Source organism: Syzygium oleosum, unplaced genomic scaffold (assembly GCF_021117445.2).
Source record: "Syzygium oleosum isolate NSW1041296 unplaced genomic scaffold, Sole_v2.1 Sole_v2.22, whole genome shotgun sequence".
NCBI classification, from domain to species: Eukaryota; Viridiplantae; Streptophyta; class Magnoliopsida; order Myrtales; family Myrtaceae; genus Syzygium; species Syzygium oleosum.
This window is the reverse complement of record NW_026607506.1, coordinates 3642397-3662256: the sequence shown is the minus strand read 5'-3', so window position 1 is coordinate 3662256 and position 19860 is coordinate 3642397. Positions and strand designations below refer to the sequence as shown.

General features: G+C 40.4%; 3 protein-coding genes across 5 annotated transcripts; all 3 read left to right on the top strand.

Moving 5' to 3' along the window:
- Nucleotides 1–1182: 1182 nt before the first annotated feature.
- On the top strand, nucleotides 1183–10828 carry LOC115669817 (1,4-alpha-glucan-branching enzyme 1, chloroplastic/amyloplastic-like). 3 transcript variants are annotated; one of them, XM_056321150.1, is made up of 14 exons: nucleotides 1183–1501; nucleotides 2728–2847; nucleotides 3091–3301; nucleotides 3557–3626; nucleotides 3716–3985; nucleotides 4232–5138; nucleotides 5271–5387; nucleotides 5651–5713; nucleotides 7332–7439; nucleotides 7841–7942; nucleotides 8268–8335; nucleotides 8461–8542; nucleotides 9783–9899; nucleotides 10433–10828. In XM_056321150.1, exons 1-14 carry the CDS (start codon nucleotides 1424–1426, stop codon nucleotides 10655–10657), a joined length of 2538 nt encoding a protein of 845 aa, XP_056177125.1. In that variant the 5' UTR covers nucleotides 1183–1423; the 3' UTR covers nucleotides 10658–10828. The 3 variants fall into 3 exon arrangements, with proteins under 3 accessions (XP_056177125.1, XP_056177126.1, XP_030446812.1); XM_056321151.1 differs by lacking the exon at nucleotides 1183–1501 and adding an exon at nucleotides 2503–2538; XM_030590952.2 differs by lacking the exon at nucleotides 1183–1501 and having other exon boundaries at nucleotides 2730–2847; nucleotides 3095–3301.
- Nucleotides 10829–12098: 1270 nt separating this feature from the next.
- Nucleotides 12099–14976, top strand: LOC115670105 (dolichol-phosphate mannosyltransferase subunit 1). The gene is made up of 8 exons (XM_030591308.2): nucleotides 12099–12354; nucleotides 12729–12828; nucleotides 12931–12964; nucleotides 13042–13118; nucleotides 13647–13672; nucleotides 13764–13928; nucleotides 14038–14152; nucleotides 14555–14976. Exons 1-8 carry the CDS (start codon nucleotides 12242–12244, stop codon nucleotides 14657–14659), a joined length of 735 nt encoding a protein of 244 aa, XP_030447168.1. The 5' UTR covers nucleotides 12099–12241; the 3' UTR covers nucleotides 14660–14976.
- A 1730-nt stretch (nucleotides 14977–16706) lies between these two features.
- On the top strand, nucleotides 16707–19629 carry LOC115669974 (butanoate--CoA ligase AAE1). Its single transcript, XM_030591143.2, has 2 exons — nucleotides 16707–17031; nucleotides 17985–19629. The coding sequence occupies exons 1-2, from the start codon at nucleotides 16816–16818 to the stop codon at nucleotides 19455–19457; spliced, it is 1689 nt and encodes a 562-aa protein (XP_030447003.1). The 5' UTR covers nucleotides 16707–16815; the 3' UTR covers nucleotides 19458–19629.
- Nucleotides 19630–19860: the final 231 nt, after the last annotated feature.

The following is a 19860-nucleotide window of genomic DNA, read 5'->3' as shown; positions in this document are numbered from 1 at the left end:
ATCTTATTTAGTGCTTTTAGAGTGACTATATTTATGAAATTTGAAGAAACTATCAGTACTTAATCTTATTATGTAGATTCATATTTTATTTTATCTTGTTATTACTCTATAAGTCAATTTAGTTTCCCCTCTTTTCATAGCGATTGAGGTTAAAAAGAGAGATTCTTTTAAATAAAATAATACTTACAATTCTCTTTTAACTTTTAAAAGTCATGTTCGTCGTACTTGCTAAAGGAAAAAATAACAGTGGGTTAGCGATAGTAACAAAATGAGTTCGTCAGGGTTTTGTGCCACGGTTGGCAGTTTCACGACAAACGTGTGCTCGCTCCAAAGTTCAAGGAGTCTTGTGTAATTATCCTAAACATTGAGTCAAAACTTTCACTCAGAAAAAAAAAAAATCTCATTTTTGGACACCAAACATGCATTTAGAAACTCAAAAAGAAAAAAGACAAGCCGAAAACTATTTTCAAAATAAAAACGCTTTCAAAGCCCTTGAATTGAATGTATTATCCCCAGTTCAATCATCTTATTTTGGACAGCTGCCTTATCTTTATATTTAAATTCATTTATTTAAAGGAAAATGAATAATTAAAATGTATTTTTTTAAAAATAATCACTTATATTACTTGCAATAATTAGATAATAAAAAAATATTCTTATTTTCGATAAAAAATTATATCAAAATAATTTCGTGGAAGATGAAATTTTTTTTCGTTCTTTCATTTTGTAAATGATATAAGTAATTATTTCTAGATAGTTCAGTTTTTGTAAAACAAACTGGCCGAAGTCCGATCGATGTTTTGAAAATTGACTTATAATCTGTATTGGGGAATGCTTTACGAGTACTCTCCGCACGGCACAAGTAAGGCGATGCTTCAAATAATTCAAGTTTGAGATATTCGACCAACCCAAAAAAACAAAAAAAAAGGTTTGAGATTACAATAATTTAATTTTTATACGCCGGCACACGTGGCAGGGCCAGCCACCGGTGATGTACAATCGCACCACCAGCGTCCCCCTGTCCAATCAGGCGCCGCCGCGTGCGGCGATCAGCAGGCGAATTCCGCAAGATCGCACGGCCCAGCCACGTGCGAGGCGTCGATACGGCGGGGGGGGGTGCTTTGCTTCCTCCCTCGGTTTATTCATTCAAGAGATTCACGCGGGGGGGGAAAGGAATAAGAGCCGACGGCTACGGATCGGTGATGTGGACGGTGGGGGCCCGCCAATCACAAGCGTGGGTCCCGCCCCCGTGGGTCCCCGCTACGTGTCTCTCGTTGGGGGTGTCCTGTCCTTTGACGGGACTTCGCGAGCTGACAGCTCTCGCTCTCGGACAGAGAGCATAAAGCCAGGAAGATATCGGAGCAATGACTAGAGAGAGAGAAAGAGAGAGAGAGAGAGAGAGAGAGAGAGAGAGAGAAGAGAAATGTACGGTTCTTGCGGCTTTGCTTCGGTTCCCGCTGTCGGCTCTTCGCCGGCTTCCTCGAGGACGCAGTGCGCGCAGGTGATGCTCTTCTGTTCAGGCTGAAGTGCTGTGCTGTTTAACTTGACTTAACTCCTGCAGTCGGGATGGGATTTGTCGCAGGCGATGGCTTCAATCTGTGCCTTTTCTCTATTCTTTTTTCTTCTTCCTTTGTGGGGTTGGCGTGGTAGAGGTGTGCGATCGTGACCTTTCTTTATGGAGTCGTGTGTGTGTATGTGTGGACTGGGGGTATTTCCATCTGGGTCGATCTATGTGCTGCCTGACTCGAGCTGGGAGCTCGACTTACTAAAGCCTTGTTCCAGAGATTGGGGTCTGACTCTGAGAGGCTTGTTCTAAGGAAGAAGCAGTTGTTTTTGCCAGTTTTTTTTTTGAGGTGGCCACACCTTACATGTGTTCGGATTGTGCTGGCTGGACTCTATTAATAGGTTCGAGCGTTTTTGGTTGTTTCGGTGTTCCTTTGATGATCGTATTGGCCGGTGGGATTGTCCGTCCTTAAGCATTTGAAAAAAGGATGCCATGTCAATGGGGTTGGATGGAAAGATCACGTGGACAAAGTGCTTGAGGCATCGAATCGGCATCTTGCTTGTTCTGCGGAACTGAAACTGTCGGAGAAACCCCATTCGTTATCGTCATATGCACTAATTCTCGTGGCGCTTATACTAACAAGTCGGGAACTTTTTGGAGGGAGGGAGTCGTCGTAACACAATAATGGTACCTCATGTGGAGCCTGCAATCAATCCATCCAAATGCACTTTATGATTAAAATATGGACCTTTTAAACGAGGGTTGTCAAGTTGGTTAAGATCCAATATTAGACTTCGCCTTTAGGAAGGGTCGTCATGAATTCGGGTCCCGGTGATGAAAATTACCTTTGGAGTCGGATTTTAAAAAGTCGAAGGGATTGTTGAGTCGGTGAAGACGTAGTACCAGACTGTGTCTTAGGTGACGTGGTCATTAAGCTCTGTCCCAGCGAAAACAATTTCCCTAGGAGGCACCCTCAGGGCCTGCTGACTCAGTAATTATACGGTCCCAGTCGGATGGGTGGTACTCATGATCCGGTGAGATAGTTGAGTGCTTTAAGAGGTCCAAACATCTAACGTCACATAACAAATTGATACTAATGTCTCTTCTTAAGTATTTTGTGTTTTGAAGGTTGTATTTTTCATGATTCCATTTGTTATTTGGCAGTGTCTTATCAATCTGATATTTGTAATGTAAGCTCACATTTATTTTTGGATCTGTGACAGACCTCCAGAAATAGCAGGACAATTGCCAACCAGCAATTTGTCGGAGTTGTCAGCCAGTCTTCTCAATTAGTTAGGTGCCACAAGCTCCATTTTTCATCACGAGTCCAGAGACATGGAAGGGTATGCATGTTTGAAAGAGGAAGCACAGTTTTGCCTTTTGAATGTTCTATGGACTATAACAAACACGTAAATCAACTATTTATTTCCATGAAAAGATGACTCTAAGAAGCTTTTTCTAGAGCATGGGACTCCAGGGATTGGTGAGGACGCGATGTTTAATGCCCTGGTCACGTAGCACATTTGCTTTCATGTTTCTTGCAGTCCTGATGAGTAGTGACATAATGCAATTTCTTTCTCATTCAGGCAGACCATAATCCCAAAATTTCAGCTTTACTAACAGATGACAGCTCAACAATGACTCCAATAGAGGATGACATTGAAAGGATTGGCATCCTAAATGTTGATCCAGGCTTGGAACCATTCAGAGATCACTTTAAATATAGGATGAAAAGATATGTGGATCAAAAAAAGCTCTTTGAAAAGCATGAGGGTGGTCTCGAAGAATTTGCAAAAGGTGATGTGCGCAGTTGATGATTGTACTTGTACCTCGTCAAGTGTCCTATTCTTACTATGGCAAAAACAATAACCAGTTTTTGGTAATTCGACTTCTGACTGCTACTGTGTGGATTATCCTGGAAATGCTTGAACAAACTAAACCAATGCCAAATATGCTTTGTCAAACGGCATTAAACAAATGTAATGTGTCATTGAACTTATGACTGCCTTCCCTCATGTTCGAAAGCTTTTGTCCTCGCCTTATTCATCATAGGTTATTTAAGTTTTGGATTCAATCGCGAAGATGGTGATATAGTGTACCACGAGTGGGCACCTGCTGCTCAGTAAGTCTTAATGTTTTTGCTAGTTTCTCGAGGATAATGTGTTCTATCAATAGATTTCTCTGGAATGAAGTTATTTTCGTCTGATGTAGGGAAGCGCAACTGATAGGAGATTTCAATGGATGGGATGGCTCTGATCACAACATGGAAAAGAATCAATTTGGTGTGTGGACTATCAGAGTTCCTGATAAAAACGGAGTACCAGCAATCCCTCACAAATCAAGGGTCAAATTTCGTTTCAAGCATGGTAATGGAGTTTGGGTGGATCGGATACCTGCTTGGATTAAATATGCGATTGTGGACCCTTCCAGATTTGCAGCACCATATGACGGCGTTTATTGGGACCCGCCACCCTCGGAAAGGTGACAATGTGGCATACATTCGTGCTTTTCCTAGAGATCAAAAAATAATATTAAGCTAGCTCAGATTCCTTGCATTTTTAAGGCTTTTCAATATGGCATAGCTTGTTTGACCAAAATATATATATAGGCATAGCTTCCACCATCTTTTTCTGAGATTCCTGAAGAAAGTGTGCATTGTGATTTGTATTCTTGGACATAATGCTGCAGACATGATAAGTTGTCGACTAGGCTTCTTTTACTTTTCAGGTATCAATTCAAGTACCCCCGTCCTCCAAAACCAGATGCCCCACGAATATATGAGGCTCATGTTGGAATGAGTAGCTCCGAGCCTCGTGTTAATTCATACAGAGAATTTGCTGATGATGTTTTACCTCGAATTCAGGCTAACAACTACAATACCGTCCAGTTGATGGCTGTAATGGAGCATTCATACTATGCATCATTTGGCTATCACGTCACCAATTTTTTTGCCGTAAGCAGTAGATCTGGAACACCCGAAGACCTAAAATATCTTATCGATAAAGCTCATAGCTTAGGCTTGCGGGTGTTGATGGATGTTGTTCACAGCCATGCAAGTAATAATGTCACTGATGGACTCAATGGATTTGACGTTGGCCAAAGCTCACAAGAGTCATACTTCCATACAGGAGATCGTGGCTATCATAAGTCGTGGGATAGCAGACTATTTAACTATGCCAACTGGGAAGTTCTTCGGTTCCTGCTATCCAACTTGAGGTGGTGGCTTGAAGAGTATCAATTTGATGGATTTCGGTTTGATGGAGTGACTTCAATGTTGTATCATCACCATGGGATCGATGTGGCATTTGCTGGAAATTATGGCGAATACTTCAGTGAGGCAACAGATGTTGATGCTGTTGTCTACCTAATGCTAGCCAATTGCCTGATCCATACTATTTTGCCTGATGCAAATGTTATTGCTGAAGATGTATCTGGTATGCCTGGACTTGGCCGACCTGTCTCTGAAGGCGGAGTAGGTTTCGACTACCGCTTGGCAATGGCCATCCCTGACAGGTGGATTGATTACTTGAAGAACAAGAAAGATGAAGAATGGTCTATGAAAGAAATATCAGGGAGTTTGACGAATAGAAGATATAGTGAAAAGTGCATATCATATGCTGAGAGTCATGACCAGGCATGAGTGCTCCTTTTCTTGATCTGTTCCTCAATAGCAATTTGCTTTGCCATCTGCTTTGAATCTAATCCGTAATTGGTAGGACTTTCTTCATTGCATATGAAATACTCTTCTACCTCTTGAATTTTTCAGGCCATAGTTGGTGACAAGACAATTGCATTTCTCTTGATGGATAAAGAGATGTACTCTGGTATGTCTTGTTTAACGGATGCATCTCCTTCTATTGAGCGGGGGCTTGCGCTTCACAAGGTCTGTCTAAATTGTATCCTAGTGATGATTAACAATCAGGTTCTTTTAGTATCCCAGCTTGATGTGGCTGGCACCGGTGTTTTGATTTGAATATTTATCTTGAGACCAATGAAGGTTAAAAATAAGATTGAGTTTTCTCTTAATATATGTTGTACTATTATGTTTTGGTCCCACCAAAATGATAACAGCAGTCAATTTCACAGTATTAAACATTCAGACTGCTTTCGTGGCTGTTGATAACGTTTGTTATTTTGTTCTTTCAGATGATTCATTTTATCACAATGGCATTAGGGGGTGAAGGCTACCTGAATTTTATGGGAAATGAGGTTAGTTCTCTGGCTGCTTCCTAAATATTTATTCATTGCGAACCCTAACCTTCTTATATCCATAGAATCAAGCTTACACATTTTTTATTAATTCAAATTTTGCTGAAGAAATAGAAGGAAGAAAGAGTCTGCTAGAAAGTAAATTCAAGAGCCACGACAAAGACTAAGCGACAAATGTTCCAAGTCCACTTTATTTATGTGGGCTTAAGAGTAAACCTCTATCCTTTGCAAAAAGTTCTTTCTAGACACATATAGGATGAATTTCGAGCTAAAAGCTTTGGAGCTCAAAAGCATTTCGTATAGAGGATAGGGGGAAAGGAAAATTTAAAAATCAAATTCAAGACCTAATGGTGGACTTCTAGGTCAATCCCTTATGCCCTAAATTGAGCTGAGATTGTATGATAACATTCTCTTTCTTTTTTTTTTCTTTAAGTATTTTATGTTGCCTGTCTACTGGGTTGGGGTTTGTTTGCACCTTATATGCATGTCACCCTCCTTTCTCTTATGTTGCGTTTGGTACGACGATATGGAATCATATGAGAAAATGAAATGAGAAACGAATGGAATAGAATGATATGAAGATGGAATGATGATTCAATAATCTTAGTTTGGTTTTATACGGGAATGGTATGGAGTCAAAATTCTTCTATTTGATTGTAACGGAGTGGAATGGATGCGGGTTTTAATATTCAAGTTTTATAATGTAATTGCATTTTCTGAAATTTAGAATTTTGTTATAGTGGAGTATAATTATTACTGAATTATAAAATGATTTACCTAACATCTTAAACATGATAAGACCATATACATTAAAACGACATCATTAAATTCTTTACTATAATTAAAATAATATCATGTATTATTTTATTCAAGGTCACGTTTATAGAATATTAGTATAAATTCTAATAAACTAAATAATTCCCAAAAACAATAAAAATAACAGTAACCATAATTATAAATATGTTCGATTATCCGTAATTGGTTTACCGGGGGCTTCATGTCTTATGTAAAGAAGCAAAATGGAAAGGATGCTAATGGCATGATAAAGCAAATATTGGGATATGAGATGGAAAACAATCTTTTTCCCTCGATTTTTGAGCCAAGGATCATCAATTTATTGGTGTGGTAGCAGAATGCAGATTCCTGCAAAGTGCAAGAATCCAGAATCTGCGGGAATGGGCAATTCAATTCCAAGTAGAGGTACCAAATGGAGGAATTGAGGTTGCTTACGGAATTAACATTCCTTTCCTAGATGACTACCATGTACCAAACATGAGATAATCACTTGAGTTTTTGGGTGGTATGCCTAATATTATACCAGAGCCGAGTTTTGATTTCTTTGCGCCCGATTTACTGTTAAATGCTGCTTCATCTGTATTATTCTGTGTGTCAATTCCATGTGCCATCATCTGTCCGGTTTGCATTGAGAGGGCATGTTGAATTAGCCACATCGCTTATTTACAATGTTTGTCTAGACTTATATACACGTGACCCTCCTCGACCTAAAAGCTTATGCCTTCTAGTAAAAAATTGCTAACAGTATTAATTTCTCTTTTTGGGTTGATGTTGGTTTTTAAGTGTTCACATTCCCTAAGTTCTCTCTTACTGTTTCTGACAGTTTGGCCATCCAGAGTGGATCGACTTCCCAAGAGAAGGCAATAATTGGAGTTATGACAAATGCAGACGCCAGTGGAACTTAGTGGATACAGATCACCTGAGATTTAAGGTTTGAGGTCTTATTTCTTTGTTCTTGGGTGCTTGCACTATCACTGGCAGTTTCTTTGACCAAAGTTATGGAAGTTCATCGTTACATTCGCACTTCTACCATTAAAAATTGCTTTTATACGCATGATTGCATGTCGTATTAGTCATTTGTACTTGATGATTTCAAAAAACTAAAGCTAGTTCTTAAGTGTTTTCTTATGCTGGTTTTGAATACTGAGATGGACATTTGCTGCAAAATACATTGAGAAATGCCACAACTGAGAATAATGCTCATTCTGTCTATGACATAAGAGCTGTATACGATACTCTCATTTAATGTTATGTATTACGTCATAACCATTTGTGCTTTCTGTCTATAAATTCTGACATGTCCTTGCTTTCTTTTTCTTGGTACTTTTCTAGTTCATGAATGCATTTGACCGGGCAATGAATTTGCTGGATGAAAAATTCTCGATTCTTGCATCCACAAAGCAGATTGTCAGCAGCACAAACGAGGAAGATAAGGTATATAAGAATTCAGAAAGATATAAATTCATTTTACCCTTAATATTGGTGGAAGTAATATTTTGTTGATTCTCAATTTGATCCACTGAGATCAGAGGTCTATGGAGCAGAATATCTTCCTTGAAAGTGCTTAATTTTAAGAGCAACTTTTAGGATGATGAGTTTAAAGGCATAGGAGTTGGTTGGGTGGAGGCAACCACACTTTTTTCTCTAGCCTGTTTTTGTATGCCTTGTCTATAATTACATTCTTAAAATGTTGCTCTAACTAATTCTTGTGAGTTCACATTGTTTTCTGAGTAGCAGTTATTGATTGTCCACTCGACAGGTTATTGTCTTTGAGCGTGGAGATTTGATTTTCGTTTTCAACTTCCATCCAGAGAATACATACGATGGGTATTTTATCTTTTCCCTCCTAGAATAATGTTGACTCTTTTTTCTGAGACGGTTTAAAGATGCTGCCCTTGTATATTGATTGCAATTTTGTAGCACATTCTAAATTAGTGAACTGGAATATTCAGGTATAAAGTCGGGTGTGACCTGCCGGGGAAGTATAGAGTTGCACTGGACAGTGATGCTTGGGATTTTGGTGGGCATGGAAGGGTATGGAATTTCTTTTCTTTTTCCAGATCTCAACTCCAGTTCTATAGCAGCTAGAAGTTTCGGGACCAATTGGGTCAGCTTGGAATGAGTCAAGCTTTTAAATCAGCAGTTGTGAACAGATATAGGCAACTTACATGTATTTAATTTTACCTCTTTTATTTTCTTAATTGGGGATTCATAAGTTGGGATTGACCATTGAAGTGCATGAAACAGAAGATGAAACATTGCCACACGCTTGGGGAAGGGGGTGTTTCTGTGAGAGGGCTGCATGAAGAAATCCAACTTGATATTAAGTGTAAAATTATTCTTAGCTTTTTCTCTGTGTGTTCCTGTTCTTTTGCTCATTTGCAGTCGCATATGATAGGAGCCACAATATGCTTTGCTTCGAATCTATATCTCATGATTCAAATATCTGAACGTTGCAAGTATCTAAGATGGATGTTATTATCTTCACATGTAGTAGTGGCAAAGAATAACTAAGTGGATGGTCGTTGGAAGATGTACTTGAGTATTAGGCTCACCTTTGCAATATTTTCTGAAGTATAATTAACAAAACACTTAAGTTACTCCAATAATATATGACTTGGTTCCTTTGGTAGTGCCTTTTAAATTAAAAAAATCGTAAATAAACACAAGAAGAAGATTTGTAGGTTTTCCTTTTTGGTGTATGAGTCGAAGAAAGTTGAAGGAATATATTTTGTAAATGTGGATCCTTGGATATAATTCACAGCATCAACTACTGGGAATCTGTCATTTGGCACTGTCTGCTCTGCACTCCCTACTTCTCTCGAGATAATTGCATTACTGCAACTTAAATTCTTAACTTAAGCAGCTAAAGCAATCAGAGGAATTACTCTGGGCTGTTGTTAATTCATTGCATGTGAAGTATTGTCAAATTCAGATGTAGACTGGTGGCAAGTATGGCCTACTAAAACGTGGGAGCACGTGGAATATTTAGATGTGTGGGTGAGACTGATGTAGTTATACATCTTCTGATTTAGTTTTGTGGTCTATGCTGTTCAGATTTCTATTTTGTAGTTAGTAATTGGTTATTTTGGTCTTCCAACATGGAAGATTGCATGCCCAAAACCTCCGTTAATTCCCATGGCCACAATCAATCTGGTTACTTCAAGATCTTTAATGATGTTAATCTGTTTGTTCTGCCCCACGCATGATGAGGCTGGGGCAATTCTCATTTTTTTTCCTTTTCCTGTGGACTTCTATGGCTTGCTTCGTACAGGTGGGGCATGGTATCGACCATTTCACCTGTCCTGAAGGAATACCTGGCGTGCCTGAAACAAACTTCAATAATCGTCCCAACTCATTCAAAGTACTGTCGCCGGCACGAACTTGTGTGGTATGTACAAACTATTTAAAGTTCGTTTTCTAATTCCGATTGTATAAATCTGTCATGTTCAGTGGCAGTACCTGGTCAACTTTCTTCTGAACTTCTCCAGAAAGAATTTTAAGCTGGGTGGAATATTGGTCATCGATGTCATGATTTAATCATTACAAGCAGCAGTAACCCATATATGTGAAGATGATTATGGACACGATCACTTGTCATGTAAGAAACCTTTAAAAGTGATCCGACCTAATTGGGATATCACAAATTCACTTTTTTTAATGAGGTAGTCGGTATTGAGATGGCATGGAGGCTTCTAATTTACTAAGTGCTAAGCTATTAGTCTGCCTTGACAATGAAGTGACTCTCCAGGTGGTAGGTATCTAGCAGGGAACAAACAGAAATTGTTTTTTTAATAAGGAATCGCATCATATATTCCATTTGTTTTTCGCTGAACCAGCAGTCATTGTTCTGCCATCACATAGACGATGCTATAAGCAGCCTTTGCTTATGTTTCGGCATAATGCTGGTTTGATGTTTTACAGGTTTATTATAGAGTTGATGAAAGTCTAGAAGACAGTGAGCTTGAAGAGAATGACCATGACACGGTTGAGGAGGTGGACGATACAGTTACAACTGATGTAGTGGCGACGCAAGCATATCTGGAGGCGTCAATGTCACCTCCATTAGAGGAGGAGGACGACGACATTGATCCAAAGGACGGGAGAGATTTAGAAGTGGATTTTGGAGAGGCGACATCAGATGATTGAGAGCGCAGTGCGTGCTGTCTTCTTGCAAATTTCGTATATTGTAAGTACCCTTCATAATCCACCGGCTTGCCGAGTGCAGTTCTTATGCGTGTAAATAAGCGGCCAACATCCTTTTCCTTTTGTCTTGGCAATGTACTGATGCGATATAAATGAATGCGTTTCATTTCATTTCGTCGATTCTTGATTTAAGCTTCGTCGAAAACCTGTCAAGGACATTCAAAGAAAATAGGCTCTGAGCGGAGCTTCATTGGTTTTTCCCGGGTATGATATTGTTTCCTAGAGGTTCCAGTCAAGGGTGATTTGGATCGTGGTGGGTTCCGGTGCGTGCTTCACCCATGTCCTGCATCTCAAAGTTCTCAAAGTTGGCGAACAACTACTTATTAGTGGAATAATCGGTAGCTACTTAAGGAAACTCCGATTCGATCTTCCCCCGAGAGGGATCGATCGCACTTCTTCTATTCAAGTTACTACGCCCTTCCTCGTCTCTAGGTGCATCCACCCTAAACATTTCCTCGTTCGAACTTCGCCCTTCACTTGTTGAAGTTAAAGATGGGTATTAAATTTGGAAGTATTTAAGCACTCAATGAACCCAATCAATTATGCATATAAATATAATTCAATTTTCTAACTTTAACCAATTTGCAAGGTAATAAATCAAAACTGTGCTAGAAACTTTAAAATATTGGTGAAATTTGGTATCATTCATTCAATCAACTTTGAACTTCATGAAACGTTCTGCATAATATGTTATCAACTATTATTTCATAGTCATTTCTCGAGTAATGCAGAATAACTGTCGTATCATCAGCATTTATATCACTAATTTTTATCAAAGATAATATTGAAAATTTCACCGGTTTAATGGCACAAGCTGTAACGGAGAGAAAACATGGTATTGGGCCGGACCCGGGCCATGGGCTGAACACCACAATGGCACAATTTGCCATTGCCACCCTGAAGGGATAATGATACAAATAGCCTTTGAACTTTAGTTCAACGTACAATGTGGTTCATGAATTTTTAATTTATTCAATGTGATCCTTGAATTTTAGTCTAATTTTCAATGTGGTTCCAAAATTTGTAATTTATTCAATGTATATGTTCAATTTAGTCCATGAACTATATGAAAATGTTTTCGATAAAAAAAAATTATACGATAATGTTCAATATTGCACTTAAGTAATACCACCAGAGATATGGCCAACATGTTCTAGCAATGCGTCTTGGGATCATCCTACAGGAACAACGTCAAACATTTTCATATAGTTCAGAGATTAGATTGAACATATACAAAAAAATCCAGAGACTACATTGAATAAATTAAGAATTCAGGGCCACATTGCATATTCGGTTAAAGATCAGGATCACATCAAACAAATTAAAAGTCCAGGACCATATTGCAAAACTTACAAAAACGACACCGCTTTCGGCAGAGCCGAAGAACCCGACGGCGGAGTCAAAACCGCACTCGAGACAGGGACCGATGATGATCTGAAGCATCTCCCCCTTTTCGGAGAAACCCGTGTTTTTGTCGCGAGAGAGGGATCGAAGCTCGAGGGTTTCCCATCGATCCCCCGCTCGTCAATGGAGGATGTCCGGCCGGGAGGAGTCGGCGACAAGTACAGCTTGATAGTGCCCACCTACAACGAGCGTCTCAACATCGCCCTCCTCGTTTACCTCGTCTTCAAGCACCTCCGGTAACGAAATTGCCCTTCCTTTCAATCCGGTCGTGTCGTGTTTTCTTTTCTTTTTCCGATCGGATTTTACGCTTAGCCGGAACTTGACGGCGGATCGAGGGCTCCGATCGTGTGTAGCTTGCTTTTGAGAAGTGAGAATGGCGATGCCTGATATTCTCTTCGCTTTCTGTATTGCCAAGTTACTTGCTCATTTGGTGTAATTGTAAGGCGCCGAGATAGGATTTGGACCATGAAATTCGGTTTTTGATATTGGCGACCGGGATTTTCAAGAAGTCACGAATTGTGTCGTTTTGGCAAAAAAAAAAAAAATGATGAGAATTCGTACTTGATTGTGATGATGACTGGTGTAGCATGTTCTGTCCTGCCTGATGCAGAGATGTTGATTTCGAGATTATCATCGTCGACGATGGAAGTCCGGACGGTACTCAGGATGTTGTTAAACAATTGCAGCAAGTGTATGGCGATGACCGGATTGTAAGTTTGACTTGGCGGATGAAAACATCAGCTTCGATTTGATTGGTTGTCTGTGCAGTTTGCTAATTTACTCCTCTAATTTCGGGTTGTTATTTGGTACAGCTTTTAAGAGCAAGACCTAGGAAGCTTGGTTTAGGTGAGTTGACAAGTCTATGAATATATTCCGAATTCATGTGTAGAAGGGATTTGGATCTGATGTAAGTTTAATTTCAGGAACGGCCTATATTCATGGTTTGAAGCATGTGTCTGGCAATTTTGTTGTGATCATGGATGCTGATTTATCTCACCATGTAAGTATGCGCAATCCATTTATATTGGTATTGCAAGTTCATTATGGCTGAAAATTTCATTGTGCTGTTTTTTCCATTGTGGGAGAGACATTGTTTTGTCCACAGAGAGCTGTGAATTTTGGATGGATCCCAATTTAAGGTAGATAGTACAATGCCTTTTCATACATCAACTTTAGCTCAAAGCTCTGGTTGGACACATACTTCCTGGCTCAAAGTTTGAGGGATTTCTTGTGGCATTTTCAGAGTTTTTATCATAATAACAGATGTCATGCAAAGACTAGGTAGATGTCTTGATTGTTGAAATATCATTATTCTTTTCCTTGTAATATCAATATGAGACCCATATGTGGGGTAATTGTTCCCAATTATACTTAGTGCCTCCGGGGCAGAGTGGGGTGATGAATTGCCTGAGTTTGGATCTCTTTGTTATTTTCTCTGTAAAGTGTCCTTCATTCATTTCACATTTCCTGTCCTTCCCTTCCTCCTTTCCCTTCCTGTCTCTCTGATCTGTTTGGTCTGGTTATGCAGCCGAAATATTTGCCGAGTTTCATCAAGTAAGGAACTTGCTCAAACTTTTTCATTGCTCTACCGATGCCTGTACTTTGGCAAATTCTCCTAAGTCTTTTTCTTCGCCATGTTTATTAGGAAACAGCACGAAACTGGTGCAAGCATAGTTACAGGGACTCGGTATGTTAAAGGTGGGGGTGTGCATGGATGGACTCTTATGCGTAAACTCACTAGCAGAGGAGCCAACGTGCTAGCTCAGACATTTCTATGGCCTGGAGTGTCTGATTTAACTGGATCTTTCCGGTAGGTGATTAGGAAAGTAGATGAAGTGGACTAAATTCTCATCCTTATTGTCAGCAAACAAAATTATATTGCATAATAATGGAACTAATAGTTTCTTTTTATTTCGAAGTCTTTATCGGAAATCAGTTCTTGAAGATCTTATTAACTCCTGCGTCAGCAAGGGGTATGTGTTCCAGATGGAGATGATTGTTCGGGCATCTAGAAAAGGATATCATATTGAAGAGGTATTTTGTACAGCTACCTTACTTCTTGGAACAACAAAATGAGGCTTTTTTTTTAGGGGAAAAAATGTGCCTCCTCTTGGAATATAAGCTAGCTGTCTGATCCACTACCTGCTATAAATAGAACCTGTTCTAGTAATTAATTTGAACGTTTCACTTTTCTCGACTTATACTCTTTGACGTTTGATGCATGCATTACTGACATCCCTTTTTTGTATTGTGGAAAATATCATCTTCATGCCTTCTCATCCTTGTCTCTTTTGCGTTATTGTTATGCATGGTTACTCTTTACAGCCGAAACTAAATCCAAATTGAGATATATCTGCGGAACTAATCAAGTAGATCGCATGGCACTATTTCATGTCTATATTACGTCTTCTGATTCGTGTTTTAATCAATCTGCAGGTTCCTATTACATTTGTTGACAGAGTATTTGGAAGTTCAAAGCTCGGGGGATCCGAAATCGTTGAATATCTAAAAGGCCTTGCATATCTATTGGTCACAACATGAATTTGAAGATCGTCTTCTTTAGCATCTTAGTTCACTAACATTCCATGATACGAATTAGTTAAGTTTATAGACGAGGTCTTGCAACAGTTGTTGCTTTATACTCTCTCCTGTTGCTTGGGTTTTTTCAAGGCGACCACATATATTTCAGATCGGTTACTCAACAGAAGCATGTCTTTATGGACTAAACATGATGATGAAATTGATGACTGTTGAAAGTTGTGGGCTTAACAATTGTTTTGGGTCCATGCATTATGAGCATTTATAGAGTACTAATTTTTCATTGCATCAACGACAGAGGAAGGGAAGATTACCAGCGCTGTTGCAGTCTACTTTTACCTTTTGTTCTCAGTGTTTTGTCCCCTGGCCATGGCTTAAACCAGAATAGTGAAAGATGCATGGAGAAAGAAACAGTTGGGTTATGCTCAGCAGTCGGCGGTGGATGGCTCATCATTCGTGTTACGCATCAAGTCTGTGCCTTTGCAGGTATAGCATTCTATCTTGAACCCATGGCTCTCTTCGTAGTCATTATATCATCATGGAGTGAGCTTATATCATCCGTGGTAACTTAAACATAACATGAAACGAGCAGGTTGAGCTTTGGATAAAGGATAGATGCTGGTGATGCATCGTGAAATAATGCGGTAAATTCTACTTTGCATATGAGCCACTTCACCCAATGCTCTTGGTACGGAAAGTAAGTTCCTGGATGTACAGTCTCAGGTGAATTCTTGCAAGATCACATGAACTGGACACCCACGCGATGCCAAATTAGCATCCCGATTGACTAAATATTCTTGCATTGTCGCAACTTTTATCAAGTTCATGAAATTAACGGTGCCGAATGTGGCCTTGGTACAGGTGCATAAGTATAACAATCAATGATATGGTTCATCCTAACTTACTTCATGAATTAACCAAGCAATGCCATTAATCTAATTAGTGATTGTCCATTAGTCTTGCGCAGTAGATCACTGTCTCGTACGAGATTCTCTGGCATGCATGTGCATACTTTAGATCCCCACCTTAAGCAACTGTCGTACATGGGAAACTGTCAGTTGAAACAGCGACAAAAGCAATGAATCGATTTCGACACTCCGGGGAAATTCAAGTACGAGAAGGACAGCCCGTGAATGTGCAATGTCATTAAATGGATTCAAAGTGTACTTGATTCAACTCATGTTTATGACTTTCTTTTATTTTCTCTCGCCCTTATTCGATCTCGTGCTTGTTCACTTCGTGCTCTTTTATTAGTTTGTGTTTGATTTTTTTCTGGCCTAATTCCAAAAATAATCACCAACTTCACATTCAGTGATAATTTTAATGTGAACTTTTTTTTATCTCATAAAAAATCATTAACTTTAAGATGAATTTCAAATCTAGATCTATTGATTTGAAATCGTTAATTGTCCAATGTGATTATTCTACCTCAGCAATAAATGCTAGTTGGACTTAAAGCAGTATTAATTGGAATCTTTTCTGGGCCACATATTGAATTTCTCCGACCAACTTTTATTGTATTATCGTTATATGAAGTTGTGGATCACCACCTGTGGAGAAATGCTATGGATGAGATCCGTGACCAACTTTTATTGTATTATCGTTATATGAAGTTGTGGACCACCACCTGTGGAGGAATGCTATGGATGAGATCCGTAAAGCTCACGACCAGAACCTTTTTATGAAACAAGCCCAAACTTCTAAATCTACATCGAATAGACATTAATCAGATGATCTCATTTAACATAATAGGCTCTAGTGATAAACGTTAATAAATTGATTTTGTTGGGAAATATAGTAAATGAGATTGTAAAGCCGTGTAACAATCTTCTCAAGCTTTGGTTAATGAGGCTAGATTCGGAACTCGAGTAACTCGAGTAAAAGTTTATGATTTTTATTGAGACAAAAAAAAGTTCGGATCAGAATTGTCCATCAAGGTAAAAGTTCATGATTTTTAATAATATGGATCGTGTCAAGTATATATATGAATACGAGTTGGGTCGGACACAGATCGCTAGAGGGTCGGACTATTTTCGATCCGACACACTCGTTCTCATTTCCACCTCCAAAATCCTCCCACCTTCTCGCGATCTCGTCCTCGCCTCTCCTCCATCATCGTCGTCTTCTTCTTCGTCTTCTGCTGCTTCCACGCCTCACCCATGGCGACCAAGAAGCAGATGGATGGCATGATCAGGTGCTCCGCGAACTACGCCCCCTTGACTCCCATCAGCTTCCTCGAGCGCTCGGCGGTGGTGTACCGGGACAGGCTCTCCGTCGTGTACGGGGACGTCAGCTACACGTGGGGGGAGACGCACCGCCGGTGCGTCAAGCTCGCCTCCGCCCTCGACGGGCTCGGCGTTTCCCGCGGCGATGTGGTGAGTCAACTCCGTTCCCGATCACTGGGTGAATGAACGTGAAGTGGGGTTCTCGAACGACCCGTTCTTGCTTTCGGTTTTCGATTCGTGTCTTTAGCGCGTCGACGGCGAGAGGCGACGATGGTGAACTGTGTTTTGGAACTCCGGTGATCGGATTGCTTCTCTTGCGCTTTGGATGTTGTTAGGAGTTTAGCGTTGACTGTTGGATTCTCAACTCCATTACAGTTATCATAACCGCCCGAAACTCGGATTCTCTGGCCTGTCTCCCGAGATGTCCTAATCACTGTTTCAGTTTTTGTTTCTCTTCATAAGTGTTGGAATTTTACTTCTTCCTTGTACTTTCCAAAATTACCTTCGGAAGGAAGAAAATGGTCAAAACTTCAGTATCTGATTTAAGCTGCTAAGATGCGTTTTCGTGGTGTATATCTTTGGATTCTAATAGTTCGGCTAATACGGAGATGATGGTCATTGAGTATCTCTCCCATTTTGGAATAGCCAATTATGTCACAAAATGGGGTTGCAACTCAAGTTATATTCGTGCAAGAATATGTTTTCTTCTTACATCTTGGATCAGATATGGGCCTCGTTGTGAGTTGAACAACTTACGGATTTATCATCAGTGATATTGATCTTGGATCTTGGTAAGGTTAGGGGTGAAGTCATGCGGTCTCATGCCAATGTCAATTATATCTATTCTTGGTTACTCCACACAGGTTCTTGTTAGATGTGCGTCTGCCTAATTTTCTGGTCCAGTTGGGACGACCCTTCTTACATGGCGTTGCGGGGAACTTAATTACAAAGATTCCTCATTGTTAAAATCCCCTGCTTTACTCATCTGTTTAGTAATTTTTTTATTTTATTTTTCGTTGTTTAGTCTTTTATAGATAGTGCACTTAGCCGATCACATTCAGAGATTCTCTTTTGCCTGCCTTAGCCTCGATCTACTTGAACAGGTTGCTGCTTTGGTGCCAAATATTCCAGCAATGTATGAGCTACATTTTGGTGTTCCAATGGCTGGGGCAGTTCTTTGTACACTGAATATCCGCCACGATTCAGCGATGGTATCCGTGCTGCTAAAGCATTCTGAGGCAAAAGTTGTTTTTGTGGACTGCCAGTTTCTTCATATTATGCTGGGAGCATTTGACATACTGTCAAAATCAATGATCAAGCTACCTTCTCTAATTATAATCCAAGACGGTCCTGAAATATCCTCCAATATCAGCTACACAAATGCCACTTCCCAGCGCATGGAATATGAACATCTCTTGGCATCTGGCAAACTTGATTTTAAGGTCAAGTGGCCAGAAGATGAATGGGATCCCATCTCTCTCAACTACACTTCGGGAACTACATCGAACCCAAAAGGCGTCATATACAGCCATAGAGGTGCTTATCTGAATTCTCTGGCAGCAGCTCTTCTGAATGAGATGAAATCAATGCCCATATATTTATGGTGCGTGCCCATGTTTCACTGCAACGGCTGGTGTCTCACATGGGCTATTGCAGCTCAGGGTGGGACAAACATTTGCTTGAGAAGTGTCAGTGCAGAAGGCATATTTGAAAATGTGGCTCGGCATAAGGTGACTCACATGGGCGGTGCTCCCACTATTCTGAACATGATCATCAATGCGCCAGCTAGCGAACGGAAGTCGCTGCCTGGAAAGGTCATGGTCATGACTGGCGGGGCCCCGCCACCTTCGGAGGTCCTTTTCAGGATGGAAGCGCTAGGATTTGGGGTAACGCACTCGTACGGCTTGACAGAAACTTATGGGCCGGGAACAGTCTGCACTTGGAAACCAGAATGGGATTCTCTCCCCCCTGATGCACGTGCTAAGATCAAGGCACGACAGGGACTGCACCACCTTGGCATGGAAGAAGTCGATGTCAAAGATCCTGTCACAATGAAAAGTGTACCGTCTGATGCTAAGGCCATGGGCGAGGTCATGTTCAGAGGCAACACCGTGATGATTGGATATTTGAAAGACACGAAAGCGACCGAGACTGCTTTTAAGGATGGGTGGTTCAGGAGTGGTGATTTGGGCGTGAAGCACCCTGACGGTTACATAGAACTAAAAGATCGCGCCAAGGATATCATTATTTCAGGGGGAGAGAATATAAGCACGATCGAGGTGGAATCCACCTTATTTGGTCATCCGGCTATACTTGAGGCAGCTGTCGTTGGCAGACCGGACGATTACTGGGGGGAAACTCCTTGTGCGTTCGTGAAGTTGAAGGATGGGTACAAGGTTACTGAGGAGGAAATAATCAAGTATTGCCGGGATAAACTGCCGCACTTTATGGCGCCCAAGGCTATTGTTTTCACCGATCTTCCGAAGACTTCAACTGGGAAGACGCAGAAATTCGTCCTTAGGGAGAAGGCCAAGGCCATGGGAAGCCTTACTAGAAAATTGGATAGCAAACTGTAAAGTATAATCTTCCTGTAACAGGTATTCTTGATTCTTGCTTCATTTTATTGTCGCAGGGAGCGGATATCTAGAACTAAGCAGTTGTTAGTTTGAGGGTGTTGTTCATCGATTGTCCTTGATGTGTACTGCAACCGTGCACAGGAGTTGTGTAAATCTCTCTAATTTCCTGTTCTGAGCTCTCTGTACATACTCCTCAATTCTTTCTTCTATTCGAGTGGATATTCGGCTACGATAGACCGGTGACATCATAACCATTGATCCTATGAGTCCCGTGTACCTCATGTATGGGGCTTATACAACGGACCCGGGTCGAGAGACAAGTATCTCCCTCCATTCGGGGTGCTTGAAGTCCTCGGTGGGTGACTGGTAACAAGACAATTTTCAAAAAAAGACAATCTCCAGA